At 39.3% G+C, this 27168-nt stretch overlaps 1 protein-coding gene and 1 long non-coding RNA gene across 4 annotated transcripts in view; one reads left to right on the top strand and one right to left on the bottom strand.

The window, feature by feature from the left end:
* Positions 1 to 735: 735 nt before the first annotated feature.
* LOC124166410 lies at positions 736 to 18972 on the bottom strand. The gene is made up of 2 exons (XR_006866436.1): positions 18699 to 18972; positions 736 to 1045 (listed from the first exon to the last, which is right to left on the bottom strand). It is a non-coding gene; the product is annotated as an uncharacterized LOC124166410 (long non-coding RNA).
* LOC124166383 (huntingtin-interacting protein 1) overlaps positions 4656 to 27168 on the top strand; it is a 123138-nt gene continuing 100625 nt past the window's right edge. For 2 of the 3 annotated variants that reach the window (XM_046543904.1, XM_046543894.1), the window contains exon 1: positions 4656 to 4894. In XM_046543904.1, the coding sequence (XP_046399860.1) occupies positions 4811 to 4894 (84 nt within the window). In that variant the 5' untranslated portion in view covers positions 4656 to 4810. Of the gene's footprint in view, positions 4895 to 20189; positions 20509 to 27168 lie in introns of those variants that run through there. The other variant, XM_046543912.1, reaches the window with a different exon arrangement.

The raw sequence follows: 27168 nt of genomic DNA, 5'->3' as shown, positions 1-27168 counted from the left end.
GCAAATTTTGTAATTTATTGATTTATGTCCTAATATTGAGCATATACTCTAAATTACCACGTGGCAGGTCATCAAGAACAGTAGTGATTGGTCCAGAAGGAAGAATTATTATTATTCATGATTAATGAAACACTTACTTGCAATTTTCCAAAAACTTTTTGTGGAAAATTGCAAGTAAGTGTTTCATTATGAATCAATTCCACTCCATCTCGCTTGATTCCTCGAATTTTATATTCATGATTAGATCATGTATAAGTACCATTAAGCATAATGATATCTGAAGATATAGATTTGTTTGAAAATGGCATAGTATACCAATTATGTGAAAATAATAATTATTGGGAAAGATTGGGATTATAAAGTTCCGTCTTCCATCTAACCCTCTAAAATATGGACATAAAGTGAAAGTGATTGATTTCCCCTGTGATTTAGGTTGAAAATGGAGCTAAAGTAAACATACTGCAGCCTATCATCATAGAAATAGCATCTTTGTCGTGATAGCGGAGCCGCTATCTGTTACAGAATAGCCCTGATGATTCCAATTTCATATGTATATTTTAAATTATTATGTGTGCTAGGTACTCTTGATGTGCTATTTAAAATCTATTTATGGTCATTTTTACCATTTACAGCTCTTACTAGTGGATGGAAGCTGTTTATGTCCATAGTAGCCTGTTAGCATTTTTAACATATTTCAATGTGTTTGAAGAAAAGGTAACCATTGAAAGGCAATAATTATTTCATTGATCAAATGATTTAATTCTTCATATGCATACAATGGTTCAAAAATCAGGCATATATACAATAATTTATTTGTTCATATTGTTTGGCATACATTGATTGATTTAAAGAACCAATTTACCTGCAAAATTCCCATCTCTAATGTTCGTGATATCTTCACACCAGCGATGAGCTCTCATGTTCTGATGCTGCCATTCTGTTTGTAACATTGTTGCTTGAAGTTACTCAAAGATGTGCTTCCTTACAGTGCAACCTGCCCAAGGGCTAGCAGCAACCTTTCCAGATGTCCCATGAGTATTGAGAGCTGAAAAGTGGAGTATTTTTATGCGGGGAGAATATGTATACCATGTACATAGTATGCATCAAAACTTCTGTATAGTAATATAAAGTCTGGAGATTCCATGTCCTAAGGCATCATCATACAAATTACTTGATATGTAACTATGCGACCACCGGGCACTGCTTGGGAAGGATGGTACCCAGAGAAGGTGGGAAACTGGGAATTCATGGTCACGTTGCAGGATTTGTAGGTGAAGGAACATAGCTGGTATAGTGGTAGTCTCCACCATCTATTGCATCCCACAGTTGACTCAAAATTGAAATAAGACAGTGAATCGTAGATGCCAAAGAACGGGAAAAACAATTTTCATGTACCTTTCACAGGATCAGCTCATACCCCGCTCCACAACATTGATCAATATCTGTGTCCATCCTAGCATAAACCAAAAACGTTATGTTAACACATGCCCTAGCAGAAAGTTTTACACCAAGAGGATTAATAGTCAAGTAGGTAAGTCAATAATCCTTTGAGTCAGGATCCTCTCACGGCTGGATGCCGAACCATAGAATTTGTATGACGTAACGTAAAAAACTAACGAGAGAACAGCACTAAGGATGCATCGGACACAAGCAAAAGTAGCACTATAGGGTTTGGGAGCATGAGATGCACCTGCATACTATGTACTAACTTTGGTTGCGATCTGTGCAACCATATTGAAATGCATAGCGGACAGACCAACAGACATCCTCTTTCATGTATGTGCAAGGGCAGTTTTTTTTTCAACCTCTGATGGGTCATGATCAGAGGAAAAAGTGTTTGATTAAAAATTATTTCATTGCTAAATATTGAGCACACTTATGGTTTCCTTTCAAAATAATTGCCTTGGCGATTGAGGAATTGGTTGTGCCTGTGGACAAGCTTTACTATACCTTCTTCATAGGATGTTGCCACCACTGACTTTAAATGAATTTTGCCTTTGTTCTGAAGCTCATCGTCCAGTTCAAAATGCGTCCCTCCTAGCCGCATTTTCATTTCAGCGTAAATATGGATGCCACACAGCACTAGGATGGCATGTTGTACGGTGGGTGATCGAAAAAGTCCCATTGAAATTGCTTAAGGAGCAGTTGGGCTGCATTAGTGCTGAGATGACGTGCGTAGTCATGGATCAGAACACTTCCAGAAGTCAGTATGTCTCCTCTTTTGTTTTAAATGGGAATAGGAATAATGTTTCACAATCTAGTCACAGTGCATTCAAAAAATTCTCTTTTATCACCATAAAAGTCAAGGCATGTCAATGCTGATGCCATTCAGCAAGTTTTCTGGCTGTCACTCCACAGTGCACCCTTGGCAGGAGAATCAATCGAGGCAGTGTAGTGAATGAGATTGCTACTAACCTTAAACTTACAACTAACAATCATAAATGACATGAGGGTGTGGTGCAGAGGTTGCGCAATTGCCCTATCTGCGCATTACCCGCCTGTCGCTTAAATGGTGTTTTTGCTGAGCGATTGGAGGTTGAAAAAAAAAACCACCCTCATACACATATAAATTTCTTATTAATGATTGAGGTTTTTAATTGATTAAATGATTCATCAATACAAATCAATGAATTACATAAAGGCATGTGTAATTACACTTCCCTGTGTTTATAAAGAAAAAGGTACATAAATAAATTCCAATCATATTAAGAAACTTGTATGAAGTAGAGGTGGACAGGCGGCTCATATATTTCTCGACTCTATCTTTATATATCCCATAACCTCTCTGTATATTCTCCTTGGCGTAGATGATAGTACGTGACATACCACCATGTCTGTCTATGTTCCTGCTAGATAGCATGCTGACACTAAGAGGAAAGTCATCGAGGATCCTGAAAGAGGCCTGCTCAGGTCAAGGAAAAAGTAGCAAACATTCTCCTCCAAACCCGTTCACACTAAAACCCCTTCAGCCCTTGCTTCCAGCTAGAGGAAGGGGAGTTGATTCTCTCTATTTCATGCATTCTTCTACAGAGGTGGAATGAAACCATATTTCATATTCAGATTCAGACCTCCGGTAAATACATAGTATTTTCATTAAATCTACTGGCATTCTGACTGATACGCATTATTTAACAGTCTTGTTCCGTCAATGCATGGAATATGCACATATTGTTGAGCATGCATAAATGCAAAAGCGTACAAAGTACTGCATGTGCTATCCAGCTAACACTTGATGACTCACAATCAAAAGGGTTGTTGCAAAAGCAGAGGCCACCAGTGTAATCAGTGCCGTACTTTACCTTCCACACATAATTATAATCCATTTTAGTTGCTACTTCAACCCTTAATATTTGTCTCAATTACTATAGAATTTCTCTGACCCCTCTCCCAGATCTGAATGTCTAAATTCATACTCTGTAATAAATACATAAATTCTGTACAAGCCATAATGATACTTATCCTGCAGGTTTTCGACCTCAAAGGAGGACGATGCACTAATTGTGCGAGGCATCATTCTCTCACCTGTGGAAATTTGTGGGCTTTGCCGGACAAGGTGGTATGGACTGCTGAGCATATTATACGAATAGCAGTCCAAGTCGTGTGCATGGTGCCACAGCCAGAGAGCAAGCCCGAACTTTATACACGAAGAGGTGTTCGCTCTAGATTTAAGTATACCGGGAATAGCCATGGTGACAAATTTTACGGAGTCACCTGCAATACACAAATTGTGCGAAAAATCCACAGAGGAAAAATCATTCTCCTTGACCGGGATTTGAACTTGTATCCCTCGATTTCCAGCCGAGTGCTTTAGAGATATAAAATTAATATAGAGATATAAAATAAAGGGGTATTTCATTCGTCATAGCCTTAAAATTAAATTGTTAGTATATAAATCCAATATCAAGGAGTACATAAATAGACAGCGATGTAGCTCCGTGGGTTCCAGACCCTCCCAAAATATAAAAACACAATTACTTTCCTTCATTAAAGGAAACAAAATATTGAAAAATCATCAATTTACAAAAGATTTCTTTGACAAATGAAGTTTTTTCGATTATGAAAAGTATTAAAAATTATGTAGTTTAAAACCCTCGTCATAGTATTCTATTTTTCAAAACATTTCTCCCGTTTTGGAACCCCCGAACGTAATTCCAAGCTACCCCACTGACAATAGGAACTGTGGAGTTGTAAATATCTGTTACAGGTTGACCTGATATCGAAAACATTGATTTCATTCAATGGAAACATTCATAGCTGCTGTTGGAGTGTACAGAGTACTCACTCATACTGAATACGCCCCTTATGATACATCTTTATCTATGCACGTTTAAACTAAAACTCCAATCTTGAAGAAGCTGAAATCATTTAAAGAATTACCTTTCAGGAAAGATTCTTTTTCCAAATTTTACCAAACCTTACATAAAATATACATATTTTCTGGTTATAAAAATGTTTTTATACATTTAAACCTCCTCTATCCGTTAATCAAAGGAATCGTGCCTATTTGTGCTTTAATTCCATTCGAAATGACATTGGCGCTCAAAATCAAATGGCTCTACTGGCCAGTTTATGAACTACAAGAGGGTAGCGCGCCAAACATCTGGTATGTAGCGACATCTTAACAAGGACAACAAAAACTATTCATTGAAGCTTGTTGTTGGTGATGTGCTCCCCCAGCGAGGCACACTTGGCCATTGGCTGCTCAGTGCATTTCATGCAGTTCTCAACAGACTGGTGACAACTGTTGTACGTGTGAAGTGTCGGTCTGGCTGCAGAGTGTTGAATATTCAGTGAATTCTTATCTGCTGTCATGGCATCTCTATCCCTGCCAAGGGTGCTGCAGCAAAGGAAAACAATGTTGGAGGTGGAGAGAGAGAACTTTGAGAAGTTTCAGGTGAGTTCAATGACAACATCCCATGCCTATCATTATGAATAAATCATATTCGCTGTGTGTCATGGTTTCAGACCAGGCGGCAGTGCATTGAATAAGTTGTTGTAGAATTAACGTGTCCCAGCTGCTTCCATACTGCAGCGGTTATTTCCGTAGGGCATGAGTTGTGCGAATCCAGTTTTTCCTTTCCATTTGAGATACCAATGTTGTGCTCTTATTTCTTGTCCCTATTAGTCATCTAATGACAATTCTACGTGAAGAGTAGTGTCAACACCGGCTTGTCCTACTCTGTCAGTTGTTAGAGTCAACAGCTCAGCCTGCATCCAGGAATTACTACACTAAACCCCCTACTGAAATACACTACTAAGGAGAAGATTCTCGGCATCCGATTGAGATTTGTTTACTTCGAAACGTGACATATTCCTTGTGAATGAACAAAGATAGTGATCCCCACTGATTGCATGAGATGAAGCATTTATGGCTCATACTCTCTCCACTTTTACTCTCGTCACAAATTCCTTGAGTATGTATACAACTTGATTCTCGTCTATGGCGTCGCTGAATCAATGGCTGCTTTACTCACGCACGGAGTGAATGAACATGCAGGATATCAATGCAGAACTCTACAGGTGTAGAAGAATTCTAAAGGATTTTCGTTTTAGATGAAATGTTGATGTAGGACTGTTGTCTCCTCACTTGCGTTTACGAGGGAAATTAGTTATTTACGCTGCCGTACAGATGGCGAATTTCTTTATAGGTAGTTCTACGAGTGAAATTCGAATTTCGTCTTGATGCACTTCTTGTATCTTTCATATAAACGTGCTGTAATAGAAGGAGATGCTGCGATTGCACGAGTCTGTTCGAAGTTACTATTTGGGTACGATCAAATCGAGAAAAAATTATCGGGAGAAGTAGGAAATAGTATGACCATACCCTATTTGGTATAATCCATTCAAGTTTTCGAAAACCTCCATTCTCTTTCTCAAACTTCTGTGTTAAATTTTGCGATGTGCACGGCAATTGTGTTCTTTTACTCCTGATTATCATAGAGATTACCACTCACTCCCCGTTTCAACGCAATGAGGGCTAACCGAATCAGCTGTGCAGATATTCATGACATAAACAAGTAATAATTAAGTAAGCTATTTTGACGTTCATTCCTGTTTCCCCTCAGAGGAATATCGTTTATCTTGAAGCAGCCTCCTATTTCACGAGTATTGCATTTTTCAAGCGCCCGTCATTTAAGGTATTTTTCGTTAATTACTCATTCGAAAAGTTTTTTTTAAATAGTACTGCAGTGTCGCATCGGATAGTCGCCTTGTGAAATGAATTTCATCAACCTCCAGTAAGACTTCATTTCAATTCGCTATAGCCTGAACGATAGAATTGAGTTTTTTTTAAGTGCTTGGTACGTATAATTATGGATGCACGAGGCATCTGTACGAGCTAATAGGGGCTTATCCGCTAATTTCTTCAAGTTTCCAAAACATATTGTATGCAACATAACTGCATAACGTTTATTAGCCTGTAATAATTTACATTGAAATATGTTGTATTTATGAATTCACATTTTTAGATCATGGCGAAATCCATGATTGTGGTCCATAAGTTAATTTAATTCACTTTTGGGGGACCAAAAGGAAAGTCTAAATTGATGTGAAAGTCATCGTCTAATATCTTCTGCAGTTCAACCTGTCCGTAGCAAATTTTTGACTACGTACGTGGCTCCTCCATAAATTGGACCTCTTACAATTGTCTTGTTTGAGAGAGGCATGGCAAGCATCTCATGATTACCCTCCCGGATAGATTTTTCGCGCTGTCCAACGATTTTTGAATCAGTATCACTGCTAAAGATCCTGATTACCATGGAAAAACCCAATTGGGAATGAATGAAATCTTCGTTTCACTCATCATTTTACTGTAATATGCAATGTGCTTTATATGTTGCTCTCCTATGGTGCGAGATTCGTCGTAGAAATTATATATATACGGAATAGAAGTCATAGATATCTTGTTTCAGAACGGACTCAGTTAATGCACAGCTTTCTGGAATTTGTTGCCCTAGAAACTTCATTAATTTTAAATTAAGTCGCGGTATGTCTCATGATTGTGGCCATGTTATCACTCTGGCGTCCAATAAATCATAAATATATTCTGGAATAATTATCTAAAGATCTGGTGTCGCGTGTTAAATTTTTTTGTGCTAACGAGTAGCCGAATAGCAAGGGCAAGTTTTGGGCCACGCCCCCTTTTTCGTATCTCTTTAAATTACCTGTGTTTCTATGGTCGGTCAGATTTTCTCAGATAAAAATCATATTATTTTCATCTCAGATATTTAAAAAATGACTGGATAGCCTGCGTCGCATATTTGTTTTTCTGTCACAAGCTACAACTCCACGTAGAGTGATAGTACATGGGAACTAAGGTATCCCATGTTGTGTAGGTGATAGCAATCCTCATAATAATGTATATTCGTGCAGTAATGCTATGCTAAGAAGTTTCAGTTGCTGAGGAAGCAATACTTATTGACCTCAATATATTTTTTGAACTGAGTGAGTTTTGGAATGTGAATTTTCTGTCGTGACTATATTTCCATGCCGTCACACCGACTTTGATAAGCCGTTAGCGTAAACTAATGGAAGTTTGGGGTACAACGTATTTGTAACAAAAAAACGTGTTTGTGACTTTTTATCGACATTTTTTTGTCTTCGAAAGATGAAAGTTAATCGACGTCGAAGGGCGAAATTAAATCTGGGTACCTTTTTCTCAAACTTATCTATAAAATTTAGCGGTAAGCATTGAAATTGTCTTCTTTTACTCCCGTTTATCATAAACCTTTCCACTCATTCCCCATTTCAACGTAATAAGGGCCAACCGAATCAGCTGCACAGACATTCATAAAATTAAAAAATAATAATAATGCTATTTTGACGTTTATTCCTCTTTCCAGTCGGAGGAGAGAAACTATTCAACACGATTTCATAGCGGTAGGAAGTTGATAGTTCTCGGAAAAGTATTTCGATTCACGGTAGGTAACGCGAATTATTTGCGGGAACTGCGCCGGTCCTTTGAAGATTTCAACGCAGCAGCGGCTTCCGGCCTCAAGACGACGGCGTCGACCTCAAAAAAAAGTAATCTCGGGTGGGCTTTGGAGAGAAAGAGGAGTGCACGGTCGCCTTGTCCGCCTCCTCCTCGCCAGCTGCTCGAACAACGCCCTCTTCCTCTTCCCTTCCCCACTCTCCCGCTTCTCACTCATTCCTCCTTTTCGTGTACGCTACACCCGTCCCGCGTGTTCTCCCAATCTCTGCCCCCTCGCTCCCGCATCATTCGTCTCTCTATACTCGCTTCCCGCTAGCTCAGCCCGCGACCTTGTCCCTCCCGAAATAACATACATACTACGAGATTCGGCGAGGAGGGAGAGAGAGAGAGAAAACCGTTTGGAACCGCGCTTCTCGTCTGCCTATCCGTCAGCGTGCGTGTTTTTTTTTTGCCAAGAGGGAAGAGAATTCCTTTCTTACGAGTTTTACTGGATGTCATACAAATACTTATACCACTTACTTTTTATCAGAGCGCGACCCGGGTTTCAATGAATTATCATCATCTTCAGGCGCAAATTATGGTTTCTGTATCTTGTTATTGTTACCTAGTTACTCGATGAACATTAAAACGGACGCGAGATTAGGGGAAAAGGATGGGTAGAGATATTCATGTATAAGAGTACTGTCCTGAGTTTCATTAATTTTTAAAAATTTTAACTGCTCCCTAGAGTCCAGTTCACGGAGGTCATTGCAAAATTTTAAAATATTCATTTTAAAATCGCTCCTATGGCAGTTGCATATTAAGTGTTTAGCAAAATTACTTTTTTCATCTTACATTACATTTGTAAGCCCTTAAATGTTCTCTCTTCCTGATCAAATCAAGAATTAGTCAATTTATTAATCACAAAGAAAATCAAGAATTGGTGAATTTTTTCCTTTCTTACGTCTGGAGTGTGACATGCCGATGGAAGAAGTGGGATTGTCATGGGGTAGTGCGGGGCGGAGAGGTAGGGCGAAGGTTCGTGGCCGGGAGTAAGCAGTAGCGACCTTACGACCGTTCACGAGAGCAGATATTCTTCATACAGTTTACAAATATGTAGCATAAAGCGATTGGAGTATATGATAATCAAATATAACATGATATTTTTAAGATGATGAGTTCGATGTTTTCTTCCATGTAATCTTAATTTAAGAAAGCCTCTATGGAAAACCTATCATGGCTACATCGCAAACATGGCACATGCTCTGACACCATGCTCCAGTCTGCAATGAGATGGTGTTTACTATTCGGAATGCGAACTTTTCCTAGTTCGAGTCCTACTCATTACAAGCCGCAAATAATTAGAAGTGGTATCCGTCGTAATATTTACTCTCGAATACCCTTGTCCGTAAAGAGTCAAGTGCTTAGGTAAAATTTGAGTTTTTTGTTTGAAGACGCTACAGGAACTCGTTCGATTTTAATCGAATACCTCAACTTGGAAAAACATCTTAAATCAAGTTAACGGTATATTCTAACCGCTGCGGGATAAGCTCCTTGGTTTTTTACGTGCCGGTTCTATTTTCTATTGCTATTGAGAAGAGTGGATTGTAACTTCAATCTAGTGGGTGCGCTGAAACAGCTTCTTCTGTTTACGTTGTTCTGTACGATATGGCAGATGAGGTTATCTCGACTGTTACGAGGAAAGGTCTCCGAACTTCGAAAGAATCCGAAAGCATTAGGAATTGGATTACGTAACGCGTTTCTCCGCGTGCTTCTCTTTTCGCAACCCCGAGCTAGGATCGCTTTTGCAAATCACGAAGCTATTTTTTTGGCACTTTCGCTTCCTTCGTTCGGTCGCGTCATTGCGCTGCGATTACAGAGGGCCGTTGCGACTCTCTTCTCCCGGGATATAGGTCGATGTTAATGTCGTGGCCTGAATACCTCCGATTTCGAATATTTAGCGTCACCGTTTCTTTGGCGTGGTTGGTTTATGCTGGTGTTTACTAGATTGCGTCGAAACTGCTCCGCCGCAGCTCTATCTCAGCAATATATGCTCGCGATATTACAACTTTGTGATATTCTTTCCTTCACCCACCCTACAAGTTTTGAGATTTGGCGATGGTTTTTGTGGAAATCTGACTCGCCGAAATACTCAGGCGTGTCGCGTTTCTATTCCTTTTTGGAATGTACTAGGAAGTATTAGCTGCGTTTGAAAACATAATTAGAAGTTGTCTAGATTTGCGCTTGCATATGCTCTTTCAGCTATTATATATTTTAGTTTTTTGTGAAGAATACTATGGAAGTTTCTCCTTCCCATTTATTTCATGATTTCACCGGAAAAGTTTAATTGTGAAATACATAACTACTTGTCGTTGTCCTGAATTGAAAAAAAAACATGAAATATCTATAGCAGCGTGTAAAATTTTCCATATGGGGTTCTATATAATTTAAATCGTAATCCTACTGTATGGCCCCTAAAATTTCCGTTGAGCTTATAGTTTAGAATCGAGCTATATCGTATTCTTAAATAGATTGATTAATAAATTGTTAATAGTTTTATGTAATCTTGCTCACGTTACTACTGTTGCTTACGGCCAACTAACGTTACATTTTGTAATTGGAAAAATGTATGCTTCCTTTAAAGTCTTCCCATGTACTTATCGGAAAAATGCACGTATTAACCCCGTTATGTTTCTCCATAAAATCTTACTGTACCTATTTTAATGCCTCATACTAATTTCTAATGGATGGTATGGTCTGTGGCATTATGCCACGGCGCGCAATCTAATGTGACGCGACAGTTTTGCAGTATTAGGTTAGTGAATGAGGTTTTCGTTGCCTCCTGGTTAAACTAAGACGTTTCATGGAATTTGTTTCCTCCTTCTTTTGGGTTCTACATATTTTTATAGGTTTCCTTGTACTCTATAAGACATAAAAATATACTGTGCGCTATTCAGCTAACTTGCGAAGCTGCATTAATTCAGGAAAATCAACAGTTATGGCATTACTTCATTTTATGTGTAACGTATCTTGTTTTCGTCATTCGAACTTACTCATGAAATCACCGAGGAGATATTCGATTGCCGTCCGTTTAATTTATGAAAATGTTGCGATGATAAAATTGCCACTTGATGCTATTTCATCAACATAAGATAATCCTTTCAATCGGGAAGACTTGCGTCGATGTTTGAAGAGCAGTTCACTTCTTGCATGGACGATGAGGCTCTACTACTGGTGATTAATATCAAAGAAAACCTCCTTTTCCCTCTTTGTTTAATTTCCATCTTTGGTTAAACTCAAATAATCAATAGAGCCGTTTTAATCATTGCTTCATTTTCTTTTTCCTATTTTCTAATTTGTCAACTTTATTTTCTAGCTGTTGCCTGTCCGTATTATTACATATTTTTTATATCGATTGATGATTGTTTCTTGCATGTCCTTCTTTTCCCTTACCTTGAAGGATTAAACCCATATTTTTATTTTAACTGGTTTAATTAATGAGACCCTATTGTCTGCCCATGTTCATATTTCTTGAATGCACGAGTTATACAGGCAGGATCTATGTTGAATATCTAATGTTGAATTCTAATCGTTTACAAATTTTTGAGAAGTTAGTTTATTATTTAATATCTTTTCAATTATTTATTTTTGTAAATCTATCCTCGTAGGGTATCGTTAAATAATAGATAACAATCGTCGGCGGATATATATAGTGAGGGCGTACGTAAAAATTCGTAGCAATGGTGTTATTAAGATTAATATTATTTCACTTTGGGTTGATGTCCATTGCGAATGGACGTCGTCCATAATAGTTATCAAGTGTCTTTAGCATCACTTACATCAGATTTCCTCTCTCGTGACTGTTAGGGGTGAGTCAGAGATGTTACTTTTGTCAATTTCGTCCTCTCCGTGCCACTATGTTTGCAATACAAACATCCATGTCAAAATCGGGCTTTTTGTTGTAACGGCTAAGTGAGTACCTAAATCAATTTTCATTCATTTACTCGAGTTATTCAAGAGAAATATTTAGGTACAACTTTTCCCTGTCAACTGTTGCACCATCATGACAATTGTAAAACATCATGTATTACTCATCAAAATACATTTTTAAAGGTTTACAGACTTAGGAAAATAATTCACCATGCACTGTTTCCAATTTTGACGGAAGGATATTATTTTTCATGTAATATCAACCCCATGAAGGGTTTGGTAAGTTGGAGCTCAGTCAAAATGAAAATAACGACTGATTAAAATAATTTTCCCTCGTAACTGTTAATTAATTTTTTGTATTATTTTTTACGAATGCATATTTTTTATCTCCACAAATGAGCAGCTTGGAAATTGAGTCTGAAAGACGATTTATCGGAAAGATAGAATTGGATTAAAGAAAAAATAGATTTCACATGTTAATAAAAATAACTGCGGATTAGATGCCCTCTATAATTCTTCTGCGGAATTATAAAAGCACACTGCCGCACAAATGGTATTGACATTTAGCCGAGTCGTTTCTTAATCGCATGTCTTTTTGTGAGTTTAATTCTCAATTCCTAATTATATCCACGTTATTTTTCATTCCGTGAAGCCTTCCTCCAAAACACGGATATAACTAACAAAACACGGATGCAAGCGCATGAAAAAAATGACTTCGACACCGCGCGTTCCTAAGTTTCACGCTAATTTTCCTGTTTATTCAAAATTGACAAAACCCTCAAGTTCTTTTCCCGCTTTTCTCGAAAGCTGAAGAGGAGCGGTATATCTTTGAATGCATGTCGCAACCGTTGTAATTCAAGACAGTCGGGAGGAATTGTGACAAACGTTTTTTTCCGTTTTGCAATCATATTCTTATATCTGTGTCTGATGATCGCTTATTCCCAACCACAATGAAAATCGTAAAACATACTTTACGCGATGTGGAAATATTCTGCCATTTTAAGTTTTCCTTTCGCTCATGTGGGCTCCCGATCTAACATTTAGCTGCTCCTGCGTTGATTGAAACTAGACTTCGCCAATCTGACTGGTATTCGCTGAGTGTACTCTTTTTCTGAAGAACTCCCTAGAATATAAGTATGTTTACGAAAGGCTTTGGTTAATAATAACTATTCCATATAAATAAGAAATCATTGCATGATACGACTTAGCTGTGCTTATCTCTTCACATAGTAATTCATGGCGAGGATTACTGACGTTATCCCTATATTTACGAATAGAATCAAGGAAAATTTATCATTTATGTTACGACAAATCTGGGATGAAAATCACGGAACTTTTTTACCCTCTCGTAAGTCGTCTATTTCTCACGGAGTTGTCCCGATTTACGGGTTGTATTGCATGGATTTCTTCACTTAGTTAAAGACCTTGACCAGAAGCAATGAGATTATGTTCGAGTTTATCGTGAGGCTTCTTTTAATGTTGGCTTTATATTTCCTTAGATGATGAATGACGAAGTTGTTTTTTTGCGTTGACGAGGAAAATTTTATTATTCTTTCTTCCTCAATTCGTTTTTTATAGTAATGAATACGAATTTTATTTCAAGCCTCCCTGGATTATCATGGGTTCCTATCTTTCTGCATGCAATCCATATATTTCGTCCAATATTTTGCTAATTTTAGCGATGAATTATTTCTCCGATTTAGTTTATAATGACTTTGGTTAACAAAAAAGGCATTGTAATGATTTATTCGTTTTTATTAGGAATTAACCATATCCTTTGCTTTACAATTATATAACTTTTTACCTTTCGGGTCTTTTTGTTCTTAAAACTTATGCCGCCCTAAGTGTAGAAGGATAGGGACGATGATGTGTTAATTTTTCTGACATTTTCGACCTTTCGTAGAATTAAAGGGCTCTTGTGACGCCAGTTCCCAGTAACCTATTCCTGTTTACGAGTGCGAAGGCGGTCATTGGCATTTACTTGCTGTATTTTTTCTGCTAGACGTTAGCATTTACCTCGGTGATTTTTTTTTGTGCATGAAATTCCATTGACCCTGGAATTTTGAGGGATATTATGTCAAGTTAAATTAGCTTGAAGGATAAAAAGGGGTTCTGCTTATATAAAAGCGGCAATACGAGGTACATTTTCTAAGTGCTCTTCATAATCATTTTGATTATTAGTGGTATTATCCGTTTAAAGTGGTTTTGCATGCAACTCCGAGCACGCTATTTTTTTTTACCCTCACAAGCCTCTCTAATCCCATTGCCTTTCTCTGTATCTGAATAGTTCATTTAAAATATTAACCAGTTATACTTCAGATTTAATTTTTGGAAGGCTTTACGTTACACAAGGGTGAGAAATGATGGCTTCATCTTCCTGATTTACTTTATGTGGCATGTTTTTCATGCATACTTAAGTATGAACTGCGGATGGAAACGAAGAAACTTTTCTGATTTTTCCATGTCTTATTGAGCAAGTCAACTATTTAGGCAGCACATTAGAGGAAAACGGATACAGTAGTAAGGGCATCAGGAAGCGAATTGCATTAGCAAAGGAGGCATTCATGAACAGGAAGGAGCTTCTGTGAAGATCGTTATGTAAAGAGTTAAAAGAAAAGGTTAGTGAAGAGTTTGATCTGAAGTGTAGTTCTCTACGGTGCGGAAACGTGGACACTGAGGAAGGAGGACGAGAGAAGACTGGAGGCATTCGAGATATGGGAATGGAGAACAATTGCGAAGGTGAAATGGACAGAGAGGAGGAGAAACGACGAAGTGCTGGACATGGTGGGTGAGGAGGGGTAACTTTTAGATGAGATACGGAGGAGACAAAGTTTGGATGGAGCGAGTACTTAGCGGGGAGGGGATGTTTAAAACGGTGTTAGAGGTTAGAATGTTAGGTAAACGAGGGAGGGGAAGGAAGAGAATAGGATCTTTTAAAATGAAGCATTAAAGCTTCTGATAAAAGCGATTGAATATAATTGTGTACATTTTAAAGATTTATCCATTTTTATTGGGAATGAACCGTATCCTTTGCCTTACAATTCGATAACGTGTTACCTTTCAGGTCTTTTTTTCCGGAAGTTTCTACCGCCCCCAAGTATTTCCGGATAGAACTGTTGACGTGGTAATTTTTATTACATTTTCGATCTTTCGAAGACTTTTGTAGATAAATTTTAATCGCCGTTCCCTCTTTGGCGACGAGATTTAGTTAGAACCTCAGCCTCGTTTACCGCCTGTGTACGTTTCTCCTATCCAAGACTTGAGTTTTTGTGGTCGTGCTTTTTTTAGTTGTCATTTCCCTCGACATGAAGGCCCTAATGTGCTGTTTTTGGTAATTTGAATCTACATCTACATAATATCCTGCTAGCCACCTCTTGGATGTTTGGAGGGAGTATCGATCACCAACATTCAGCGTGCAAAAAAATAAACTTCCACATACGCGCAAATTCACGAAAAGGCATAAATTGCCAACAATTAGTAATTCCTATAGCAAATCCATTCAAGATTGGAGCAGTAGAAAAAATAAAAACGTGCATTGAGTCGACCTAACGACCATTATTTCTATTAATCGTGACACCGTTGCCTTCCTTTAATAGTGCGAGGAAAGAAGAACGTCGGCCTCGGCGGCGGCGGGGTTAACTCCTCGTCTGACCGAAGGTCGCAGGTTCGAGTCCTGCCTGGGTAGGCTGCCCCTACCCAGGGAATAGTTGTGTGTGATAGTTGTTGTTTCCTCCGATGTAGAATGTCTTAAATGAGCTGTTTTCGGGGCGATGAAAATAAATACATTTTAAATCCCTGTGTTTTGCAGTCTATTTAAGATATCTATGTAGGAAATGAATAGAATAAATATTGGTTGCAGTACGCCCACTTCCGCGCTTTGCGTTCGCTGTACCATCGTCTCAGCAGTTGATCGTGGGAACGCAGCTGCCGGCGGATGGAGCGTCTTCTCGGGCCAGAGTGCCGTCTTGGGCCACCGGTAACGAAACCTAAGGCAATCGCCAGCGACACGAGGCAGGTGTTGAGGGGGTTCTCCTTCTCTCTCCCAGTGGCCTTTCAAGGTCACGCCACGTAAACTTGTTTCACCTGCTTCATCGGAGAGAGAGAAATCTCGGGAAGCTGAGATTCTCCTTTTCGTCTCGGGAACCGATCGACCCTTTTTAAAGGAAGGATTGAATACCCCTCTTTTTCTTCTTCGGCCTTTGAGTGGTCGTCTAGGCAAGAGATATCCCATCCGGTCCTTAACTGTTGTTTACGTCCCTAATGCGTTTGTCTGTGCTTGCATAAACTGTTTCTTCAGGTTCCGTCTCCTCTCCGTGGGTTGGTTAGTCATCATGACTACATTGGTCATTCACTGTGCCGATCTCAGTAACTCTTAAATATCTTATATCTCATAAAAATCTTTAATGTAAATCGGGTTTCAGGATATTTCTGCTGCGATCACTTTTGAGACTCAAATCTCCACGGTGAGTTTCTTATTGAGAAATAAATTTTCCTCAGAATCTGTTCTATCTTAAATAATGTATCATTGCTGAATTTTTGGTAAAATTCACACCCTGTACGAAAATTGATAAAAGATACAAATCGACTCAATGACGAAGCCAAAGTCAATCAAGGATGTAAAGAGTGAACGGACGGTCAGGAAATCCGCATTCGATTTCAGGCTCACTGTATTGTAAGAGTTTAAGGAAAACCAAGAGTTAAAAGAATAACTAGACGCATCAAAACGCAAGAGCGTCCCTCAATATTGATAAACAAGGCTGCGGAATCTATTCACACTAATACTTGGTAGAGTACGTTTATTGCTGCGGAAAAAGAGTTGCGATACTAGCTATTTCATAATCACTAAAACAACTAATTTCACGTTGTTTACACTGTTTTGTGTACATGTAGTTCCACTAGTCCTCATATATGTCTCGTTCACAAATTAAGCTATTTAATTTCACGGAAATGGACGAGTTATAGTAGCCGGAAGCAATCCCCAATAAGTTACTCGTTCGGAAATTGTCTCGCTTTCTTCGTCCTAATGCCCGTAGCGCTCATTAAACGGATTTCCTTATTCAGTCCACCCCTGCAAAGTTGTATTTTTCATCTGGCCTTGTGAGATTAGAAATGGTGTTATTCCTTGAAATCAAATCGAAGTTTAGGATCGGAAATAAATCTCGTTGTGTCGCATTTTTATATTAGAGGCCCTGTGAGGAAAACACATTTAAGTCGTAATCCTATCTCACGATGTCATCTGGGGTCTGACCTTGCATTTATCAGGATGAATGATGAGTATTTCGTTAGCGGTTCTCTGTCATTTTTCTGAACCTGATTGGAATAACAATTATTATGCATAATTTTGCTACTCTTTTCATTCACGGTCATGTCATTGGCGCTATATTTATCCGTTGCTCGAACTTATCACTGCCTCATAAATCGCCGAGGACCTTCGATTTTCTTAGCGTGGCATTGGTTTCCGCCTACCGATCGTGATAACTGTAAGGTTATTACGGAACGCGAATGTGTCATGATGCGGGGAAGAAAGTGGTAGTATCTTTTCATTGGTGGCCCATTTTTGTGGCATCGAGCCGTAATTACTGCTACGTGCAGTATCGTACGTATATCCATTATTTCTCCCAATTAAGTACTGAATGATTGCTTTTCGTGAGGGCAATAATGTAGCCAATGGCTTTCTGTGATTTACTCAGTGGGAAGCGGGGCTAGAAAAAGCACCATGCACAAAATTCATGGAAATAATTCTAATGACAATATATACCGGTAAGTTGAGAAGGCTTTTGCGAAAATTTTCAAGATTATGAGGCGTATTACGGGATGCCTTCGTGAACGTCCAACGCGACGGTATCCCGAATAAAAAGTTTTAAAAAATTTAGAGTCCTCCGTATGCTCTAGGCCGAATGAGGTCACCTGCCATTTTTTCGATTTAATTTCTTTAGCAATCACATCTATGCAATGGAAACGGTTTTTCAATGGATAAAGCCTGAAACCCTAGGTAGGATTTCATACCCATTCACTTTTCTGTTTGATTGCGAAAGCCGTGATGGAGACACGAAGAAAAGAACCTCTTAAACCTAGCATCGAATAATAGAATGTCTCTCAACGTGAGGCTGAGGGTGGTGTGTGCTTCAGTCTTTTTTTCTGTGAAAACCAATGGGCTGATTATTGAGAGTGAGATCAATATTATCAAGGGCATGAGAAGGAAGGCTGGCTGAGAAAAATGCACTCTCAACGCCGAAGAATAGAGTGAATGCAGTCATGTCCATTTTCACTCACTGTTTTATTTTTTTATGAGAGCGAGTGAAATCTTAGATGAGGTAGAAAATGTGCATGGAAACGTCATATAGGCTAGCATATCATCTACGGTTGGGATGAAGAAAAAAAGACTTCACTAATTATCTGCAGGAGGCTATGACTAAAACACCTGGAGAGCTTCACTGACTGTGAACACCGAGGCTGTGTTTCAGTGTGTAGTTGTCGATTCAGTGCTATCATGTTGGTAAGCATTGCGACAAGAAGTCACGACTAAAGCAATTAATAGTTCGGTGTTACATCTTTTGGAAGGAAGCGGCCTTGATTCTGTATTTAGGTTATTCACTTCTTATGTTCATTAAAGGAGGTAGTAGAGGAGTATCCTCTGAATTGGTACTTTGATCGAAACTATAAGCTTGAATGTGGTGAAAGGGCTCCGTATGAGCAATCATTATGAAGTCACGGAGTGTTATCATGGCTAATATGAATCGGAGTATGATCCTTAAAGCACGATAACTATAATGATGATTTTCAAAATTAGGATTGATTTTTTAAATGAAGGTTTTATTAGCGGTTAACTGGCTGCATATGGAAAAATTCGAAAACTCACCCTCTGTTTCCCTCAAATCTTCGGCCTCGGCGTGACGCTTGTGACTTACATGTGTTGGCTGATTATTATTATTGCACCGTGGGTTCCCGCTGTCACAATCTCACCTTTGTGCTCGGCAACAAGATTCGATGCAAGTTTAGAGTATTTCAGTGGAAATGAATCTCGACTTGCTATTTCCTTCATCGCTGCTCCGCGCAGCTTTTCTTCGTCCAACCGTCGCCATATTGCGGTAACTAATCGAGAACTGTTGGAAGCTTCTGGGGAATGTCTCAACCTAATGTGTGTGTCTTTGTTGGGCTTCGCCTGTTAACGTCCTTTCCATTACTCCCTCCCCTTCTCCTGTCCAGCTAATCTCGATCTCTGGAGAGGTGGTTTGCGACTGCGCGGTTCAAAAGAAATTCTTTTCGCGCATCTTATGTTAAATATGTTTCGTCCTCATAGGTGACGTCCATCGAGGTTAATAGTCAAAATTATGACACAGTGAATGTGGAGAAGGCATTCCTTATAGTTTTAAGATAACAATCCCTTCTCCAATAAATTCAGCCGACCGTGACGCCATTTTCATGTGATTAAAGTGATTTGACGTCAATCACGTAGTTCATTCCCTAATAAGTCAGAAGTATGGTACTACTTCCAGTTTATTTTTATCACTATTTTTATTGGGATAATATTTAAATATTCTAGCAGTTATCAACATTTTCCTAGCCGCAGTTATGAGGAGAACATAATAGCCAGTATAAAAATGCTGATTTTTCTAAATTTCAGTAAATATAGCTCGGTAAACCTAATTCTTGTGGATTTAGCCTATTAAGTTCATTCGGAGGAGTGTGTTTTGACATTTGAATGGAAATTGCAAGTACTTCTTTTCTCGCACCTACCTCATTGATGCCCCTCCCCTCGATCCCTTTGACTTCCCACTTCTCTCCAACACCCATGCTTCCTTTTCCCCCCAAATACTCCCTTTCTTCTGCGACTCCCTCCCCCCCTTACGCTCCGTCTACTCTCCGACCTCAATCATATTAATATAGAAATATTTTTTACCGCAAGGCGAAGGGCTATAGGTTTTTCCATGGGTGGTGGGAGGGGGCCTAGAGATTATTATCTCGTTATCTCCAGACTTTTCCCCTCCAACTTCTATGTGGACTCGCCAAAGGATAACCAGCCTTCGCATTCTCCTCCTTTCCCTTTCTCCCCCACCTACCTCCTACCTTTTCTCTCCCTCCAAAACCGCCATAGTTCACCCTTGGTATCTCTTTGGGCTTCCCCCTTATTCTCACATGCGAACCCCTTTTTCCACGTTGCCTCCTCTTACCACGTTTCGCTCCGCATTTCCCGGCCGTCCGGTTCATCAGATGTGTTCCGACGTCGGCGGATACCGTTCGTGGAGGAGGAAGGCCCACCGGTGTAGGAAGCGTGTCTGCGAGACTCCTACGGCAGCCGTCCACCAGCCGTACGGGAGTAGTGCACTAGCCTCTCCACTCTCTCTCTCTCTATCTCTCTCTGCTTTCCTCGCGTTGAGGTCTCGCTCCTCTATCCGGGATTTGGCCCCTGGCCCATTGATTTTGGACTAGGAGTACGGTTGCCTACTTTAAGTGTGTTCCTTGTGCGTTACCCCTGTAGCCTGGTACGTGAGGAGGTCGTTTCTGCTTGTTGAAAGAGAAGGCTTCCGCAGCTGCTGAAGACTCTTCACCGTGTGCTTGGAGAATCTCTTCGTTAGAATTCTCGTAAAAGGAGAGCCTTCCCCATATTTCATACTTTTTCCTTCTGGTGATCACCGAATATGACGTATCAGTCAGTTCGTCTTGACCAGGTGAGTTGGTGTCCATTCATTACTTTTTGCGAATTGATCAAAGCTAGAGCGCAAACTTCAAGGTCAAGGTAGTTTCACTGTTATGCTTTTCGTCTCTCGATGGTTACCCTTGGATGGATGCCTTATCAAATAATTATAGACAGCGTCAGTCACGCGAAATCTTGGGAGGTCTTTAACAGAAGGTGTCTATCTTATTATCGCAAGAAAATTAAAAATCTGCTGGTTTGACGAATAACCTAATTTCATTGACTTTGCGTATACGCCGTTGTTTTTACAATCACGTAAATAGTTATACTTATTTATGCACAATGCTGAATTTACTTGTCGTATCTTCTACGGGATGATGTTGTGTTTGAAGTGCTACTGCCAATACAGAAGCCTGAAATCTAGGTCAAGCTGAGCTTTTATGTTAACAAGAAGAGTCACGTGTTATTAAAACGAAGATATAATATGTTATGGTCAATTTGAATATCGATGTTTAATTTTAATAGCATGCATTTTCTCTTCCGGAAATTGGATGACCTAATTATTGGAGTTGAGCTATTTGATGGTTGCCGTGTGGCATTTCCTCCTCCCTTCGAAGGAAATGTCAGCTATTGAACAGTTGACGCGTAGATATCTTCCGTGGCATACTTATTCGTTCGCTTTGCCCCATCGCAAGCGAAAAGTGAACCTGTAAGTTTAAACGTATTACAACTCATAATTTTTAGCGTTCTGATATATTTTCATTACTCTGTTGCATCATCAATGTCGCAGAGTAATTAATGCCAAATTGGAAAAGGAATTTTGAAAATGTTATGCTGAAATGCTGGGACACGTTCTTATGTAAACCTCTGCGATTGAATCTTTTCTCCGAGAGATATGCCGGCTACAATTATTACGTGACGTGTTACGCGTGAGAGAGATATTTCTAATAAGACACTCTTCTTCAGTAAGTTTGATCGTATAATTGAAAATACACAGGCCTGGTAACTATTCACCAGGTTTGTGTATTTTCATTGCAACATGGATTTTCACAAAGTAAAAGCCGAATCGATTGATTGATCGTATAGTCCTTGCTCGTGTAGTTTTTGGCTTTGAAAACCTTATTCCATTTAGAAAACCATTCGTAGCCTGGCACTTAACGAACTCGCACCTTCCGTTTCTCATCCCTGTAAATGGCCACAAATCGATTGTTTATTAAAACGCCGTCTCGGAGATTAGCCTTTATCTTAAGATTAGCAGAAGTCCTAAAAATATTGTCTACGAGTAGGTTTTTTTGTGATAAGAAAAAAGTACTTTTTTATGATCACTTTATCGCATCGAGCTACTATCAGTTTCAAATTTCTAATCATTCTTATACCTGATAATTGCTTTGAGGGCTGAAACACATTGCACGCATTAAAATAACGTGGAAAAGTATTCCTGTTTCCATTTAAATTTTGGAGAACTAACACGGTATCTCGATAGAAGCTTTTGGATTTAGAAAAAGTTATGCTTTTTTAAACCCACATTTTACCTTCAAATATCGCATGCTAAGCGTCCAGCTACTCCATGTCTATCGGTTAGTGGGCCAAATTTTTTGCAGCGTTTACGGAGTAGAGCGTAGGGATCGCTTATGGTTGGCCCCGTTTTAAAGCATTTTGGTGAAGGAGCACTCACTCTGTGTTGGTCCAAGGGGCGGAACTCGATATTTCGGGTGGCGCGAGGGATGGAGGAGCTCCCTGCAGCTTAGGAGGGTGACCTGGAATTCTGCGGCCCTCGCGGGTCTCCGTGCATTGCCCCCACGCGGCCATTTCACCAATGCCCCTTGTTTTTTGGACTGCTGCTCTGTGGGTCATGCCTCGGTGCCCCTCGCCTTATTGTCCTCCTCCGCGTTGGGAATTCCCGTTGTGAGTTTGTATATTATTGTTGCGCGGGACGTATTGATAATGAAGACGACCGGAAGAGGAACTACATGTATGAATAGCGGTTTCGCTGACGCGAATTTTGATTTTTTTGTTTATGTAAGTAATTGGAGATAGCAAGTATCGCAGCTCGTTTTATATCCGGAGCGATAAACGTTAACTGCTGAGTTATAATGCGGATAGCATCCCATGCCTTGCTTATCAATGTTCTCTGACGTATTTGTATTTTGTTACGTTTTGTTATTCTTTTAACTCTTGAGTTTCCCTATCATACAGTGAGTCTCTCATGGGAAGATTTGCTCATCGTCCGTCCACTTTTTTTTACATCCGTCGTCGACTTTAGCTCCATCGTTGGATCGTTTTGTAGCTTTAATCAGGTTTCGTTCAGCGTGTGAATTTGTCCAACAAGTCAGCAACTTTCAACTATGGTAAATTATTTAAAATCGAGGAGATGCTGAGAAAAATTTATTTCTTTATCAAAAAGAAGCTCACCGTGGATATTTTACTCTCAAAAATGCTCGTTTTCAAGCAACACCCGAAATCCGAATTTGCATAGATGCAACGAGATTACTTTTTATTTTTTTTATTCACCAGTAATATAATTGCCAGCTGGAATCCTGGGATATTTACTTACAATCTTAAGTCTAAATATTTTTTTTATTTGGAGGGTAACTTTGTACCGGAAACATTACTGGTTTAAACATACTGATCACTTGCATTTCAGACTCCAGACTTCCGGGACTGAAATTCCCGAAATCGTAATCATTCTTAGAAAATTTTATCTTCATTCTCGGAAAACTTTCAACTTGTTCTCAGTGTAGCATTTCCCCGTGGCTTTAGCTGGGATCGTGGTTCCGGCCTCAGAGTAGGCGATAAACTTCGTCTCTTTTTCCTCATGCCACTGTGCCTCACTATCTTTCCCCTTTCATGTAGGCGAAGTCATAAAAGTTACGGCCTCAGGTCCGTTGCTGGGTCTTGACAACTACTCCCATCTCTGCGCCAACTAAGTGTGGGTCAGTAGATGGAGCACCTCCTCTTTCCCCTTCGCTCTGTTCACCATTTGCCTCTTCTCGTATACAATTGTTCGCATTTGCTAACCTTTCCGTTATTCTCACTCCGAGGAATCTCAAGGGCGTTCTGTGGCTTACTTTCCATATAGCGATATCGGTGGCCACCTTATGTTTCCGCGACCCGTCAATTGATTATGGATTTCCCTCAGTCCGGAAAAAGTACGCTCCTATTCTTCAGGAGAAATTTCCATGTTTTTTGTGTCGCTGTTTTTTCGCAGTAATACTGCGTTTTTACGTTTCCCTCATTTTTTTATTGGTAGAAAGAAAAAACTCAATTTAATAAAATGATTATTTTGTTATTGTGATGTTAGTTCTTTTATCGCCTACGTGTGCGTGTAATTATTTTTGATTTCCTGATTGTTGGTAGGAAAGGTGTTCCTGTGTATGTTTCTCTTTGCTTCAATTTTTAACAGTTTTCATTAATGATTTGTGATCGTTGATTTTTTTCAATGGCCTTTGTAAACTGATATATGCCTTATAATTTGGATGTTTCATGGTTGGATATGATATGATCGTGTTTAGGAATTCGTCTTCGTTTCAAATGACTTTGCGTGAAAAATCTTTTTGTAATACTCAAGGTGAAATGGTTTTAATTTTTCTAAGGGCGCTGCTTTATGATTAATAAGTGTTGTAATATTGATGTGATAGTGTCTGAGTGCAGTAAGGTTTCTTACAAGTATATTTTCCCCATAAGTACGCCATTTTCCCTTTCAGCAAAGTATATTAATTAAACCAATCGCCGCGATAATCCTGTTAATTATGGAAATCATACATGTCGTGCAGCATTTGTAAATCATGCATACAAACAGCTTGCCTATTCTTTATTCTTTGGGATCTCGGCGTAAGTTATTTTTGGACTTAAAGTAGTATCAAACACCTTGATGGATAGGCCAGCTCAGCGTTTCGTATCTTGTCGTGTGGAATTTACTTTGTTGTTAATTTGGATTATTGAGGTAGAGTTTAGTCCATCTTCCTTCAAGGTTATCTAATCATCCTATCCTTGATTTTACACTGAAGGTAATATTTGATGGACCGTAATTTATGTTAACCGTTTTTGCCTTGTGTGTTATCTTACTTATAAATCGATGGTATCCTTGGACAAAATGTTTGTAAAGAAAAATTATTGATTTTTCAGAAAAAAATCGTGGTCATTTGTTTTTCGTTGTCCCGCCGTATTTTATTGGGCTCCCTTTTTCCGCTTATCTGCTCCAATCTATAGATTGTGAATTTATGTATTGATTGCATGGCCTTGTTTTGTTCTACTTCGTGACTCAAATCCTCTTTGACCCTAGTTCTGCTTCTTTATTCGTTGATTGCGCGGCATTAATATTTATGGTTCCGGCATAAAAAAGCCGCTCTCACTCGTCTGTCATTTGTTTCACTTTCCCTTTTATCATAGTCGGTTTATAATTTTTCTGTATTTATACGAACGCCAACGCGAATTGGGAAAGCGAGACCGTTCCTGTGATTACTCCCTTAACGTGATGTTTCGACAGGTTTTGCGCGTTAAACGTTCCGAAAACGTTCCAACGTCGCGTCGGGTATATTCTGCGTCAATAACAAATGTCTCATTTTCATGATTATGTTCAAATAACGTTTGCAATGACTTTACTCCTAAATTTACGACATCATATTCATTCGTATTAAATAGCAACTTTATGTAAGATGACAATCGGTTACTTCAGAAGATATCCGGTTGATTTTGAGACATTCTAACGAGGAAGAATTAGAAACGGTAATTGAAGACTAAATTTCAATCAATTAAATTCCCGTGTCGGGTGGAAGGCTGTTTGGCAAGGCAGACAGGAGATCGATAATAGAGGTACCGTAGGGAATAGTATTTAGAGGAGGATATTATGCGTAACAGTCTATGCATTTTTGGGGGGGTAATTGCTGATAAAATTACGGAAAGTGGAATCTACTAATTTTACAGGTTGCCAATGAAATTAACCTCAATTATGAAGTTCCAGCGAAAAATATGCATGTGACTTATAATCACTTGTGCGACGCAGTGACGGCTAGCTTGGTCTAAGGAAATCTGTCCTACAAGTATCTTTTACGAAACGTGGAGCAGAATCCATTAGCTTACTGATTGTTTCGCCTCTTAGTTTTTTTGGGTTCGACGTTATAGGTGACCGTTAGATACGTTCGACATCGTCTCGACGGTACTCACCAATCATTCGAGTTAGGTATTTCGAAATCGATCGCATACGTAATCACATTGCTTCTAGCCGCCGAAAAACTAGAGGAAAATCGTCCGTGTGGCAAGTAACGTAAAGGTTAGTGATAGAAAAATATCGGTCGCAATCGATTTCTTATCGAAATTAAAAGCTCGAATTTTTGACAAAAATCGGAGTTTGAACCAAAATATCGATTAATCGAAAAAATCGACTTAAATAAAATTATTCAATCGACAACGATCAAAATAAGCATTTGAGGAGTAGAAAAAAATATACTTAGAATACGTGCTTGATATATTAGTGGTAAGTAAAAATTTACTCGTGGAAATAAGCAAAGTAAGCAAAAATTTTAAGTGGATGACCGCTTGGAAACATTTTGCTCCCCTAATATTTTTAAGAAAAATTAACTGAATGAATTCCTTTCTTGATGATTGAGGGCGTGTCTTTCCAATTCCACCGGTCGTAGAGAAAAGTCATTCACATGGTACGGATTATACGATACGAACGTTATTATAGGCCGATAGTGACGCTGCCGAGAGTAAACAGAAAGGTCAAGATCGAGTTTAGATCGAAACTCGAAGATCACGGTCGATCACGATTTCCACGATCTTTGACTATTGAAACTCGTTTTCTATTTGAATCTAAATCAACTTTTCCGTCATTATATGAGGTTAGTCTGAAAATAACGGTAACGATCCTCGGCCACGTTGATATCGTCTTCGACTTTTTTAATACACGGAATACGTCGCGCGCATTATTATCATTACTTATGCATTCTAATTGTTCAGGTAGGTATAATTGGAGCATTTTTCGACTTGCTCCATCCGGCCTCACCTTCTTCACCGCCATCTAGAAATTGGACTTCCCTTTTCAATTTTACATCGCGACCTACTCCCTTTCATTTCATCTTTAAATCCTATTCTCTTCCTCCCCATCCCCGCTCATCCAAGATTATTTCCTCTCACGGGGTTTTTAGCATCCCATCTCAGTATAGTACGCGATCCATTCAGGCCCTATCACTATCCCTTCTTCGCATAACCTAGAAGTTTTCTCTCTTCGCCCACCATGTCCGGCACTTGATCGTTACTTTACCTCTACTGCCACTTCACCTTCCTCGATTTCCTCCGCACTGTCACCTCGAAAGCCGTTAACTTTTCTCTTCCTCCTTATTCATCGTCCACTTTACCTCACCTTATAGCACTGCACTCAAAATCAGGTCCTTTTATTTAACTCTCAAATGGTGATCTTCTCATCACCACTTTCCTATTCATGAACCCTTCCTTTGCTATGGCAATTTCCTTCCTGATTTCTAAACCGCCATGACGTGTTCGTTTAACCAAAGTGATGCCAAATTTGTGGAACTGCTCTAGTTTGTAACCACCTACTTCTGCATTGAGCCGCCTCGCATTTCTAGCTCGTGATGCTGTAGAAAACAGCGTAGCTTGGTTCTGTCATCAAATTAATTCTATCCACTAGAAAATCGCCCATCAAGAAATTCCACTCCTCTTCCGAATGCGTCACACT

The sequence above is a fragment of the Ischnura elegans genome, chromosome 1, assembly GCF_921293095.1.
Source record: "Ischnura elegans chromosome 1, ioIscEleg1.1, whole genome shotgun sequence".
Classification (NCBI taxonomy): domain Eukaryota; kingdom Metazoa; phylum Arthropoda; class Insecta; order Odonata; family Coenagrionidae; genus Ischnura; species Ischnura elegans.
This window is presented reverse-complemented; position numbering and strand designations above follow the sequence as displayed.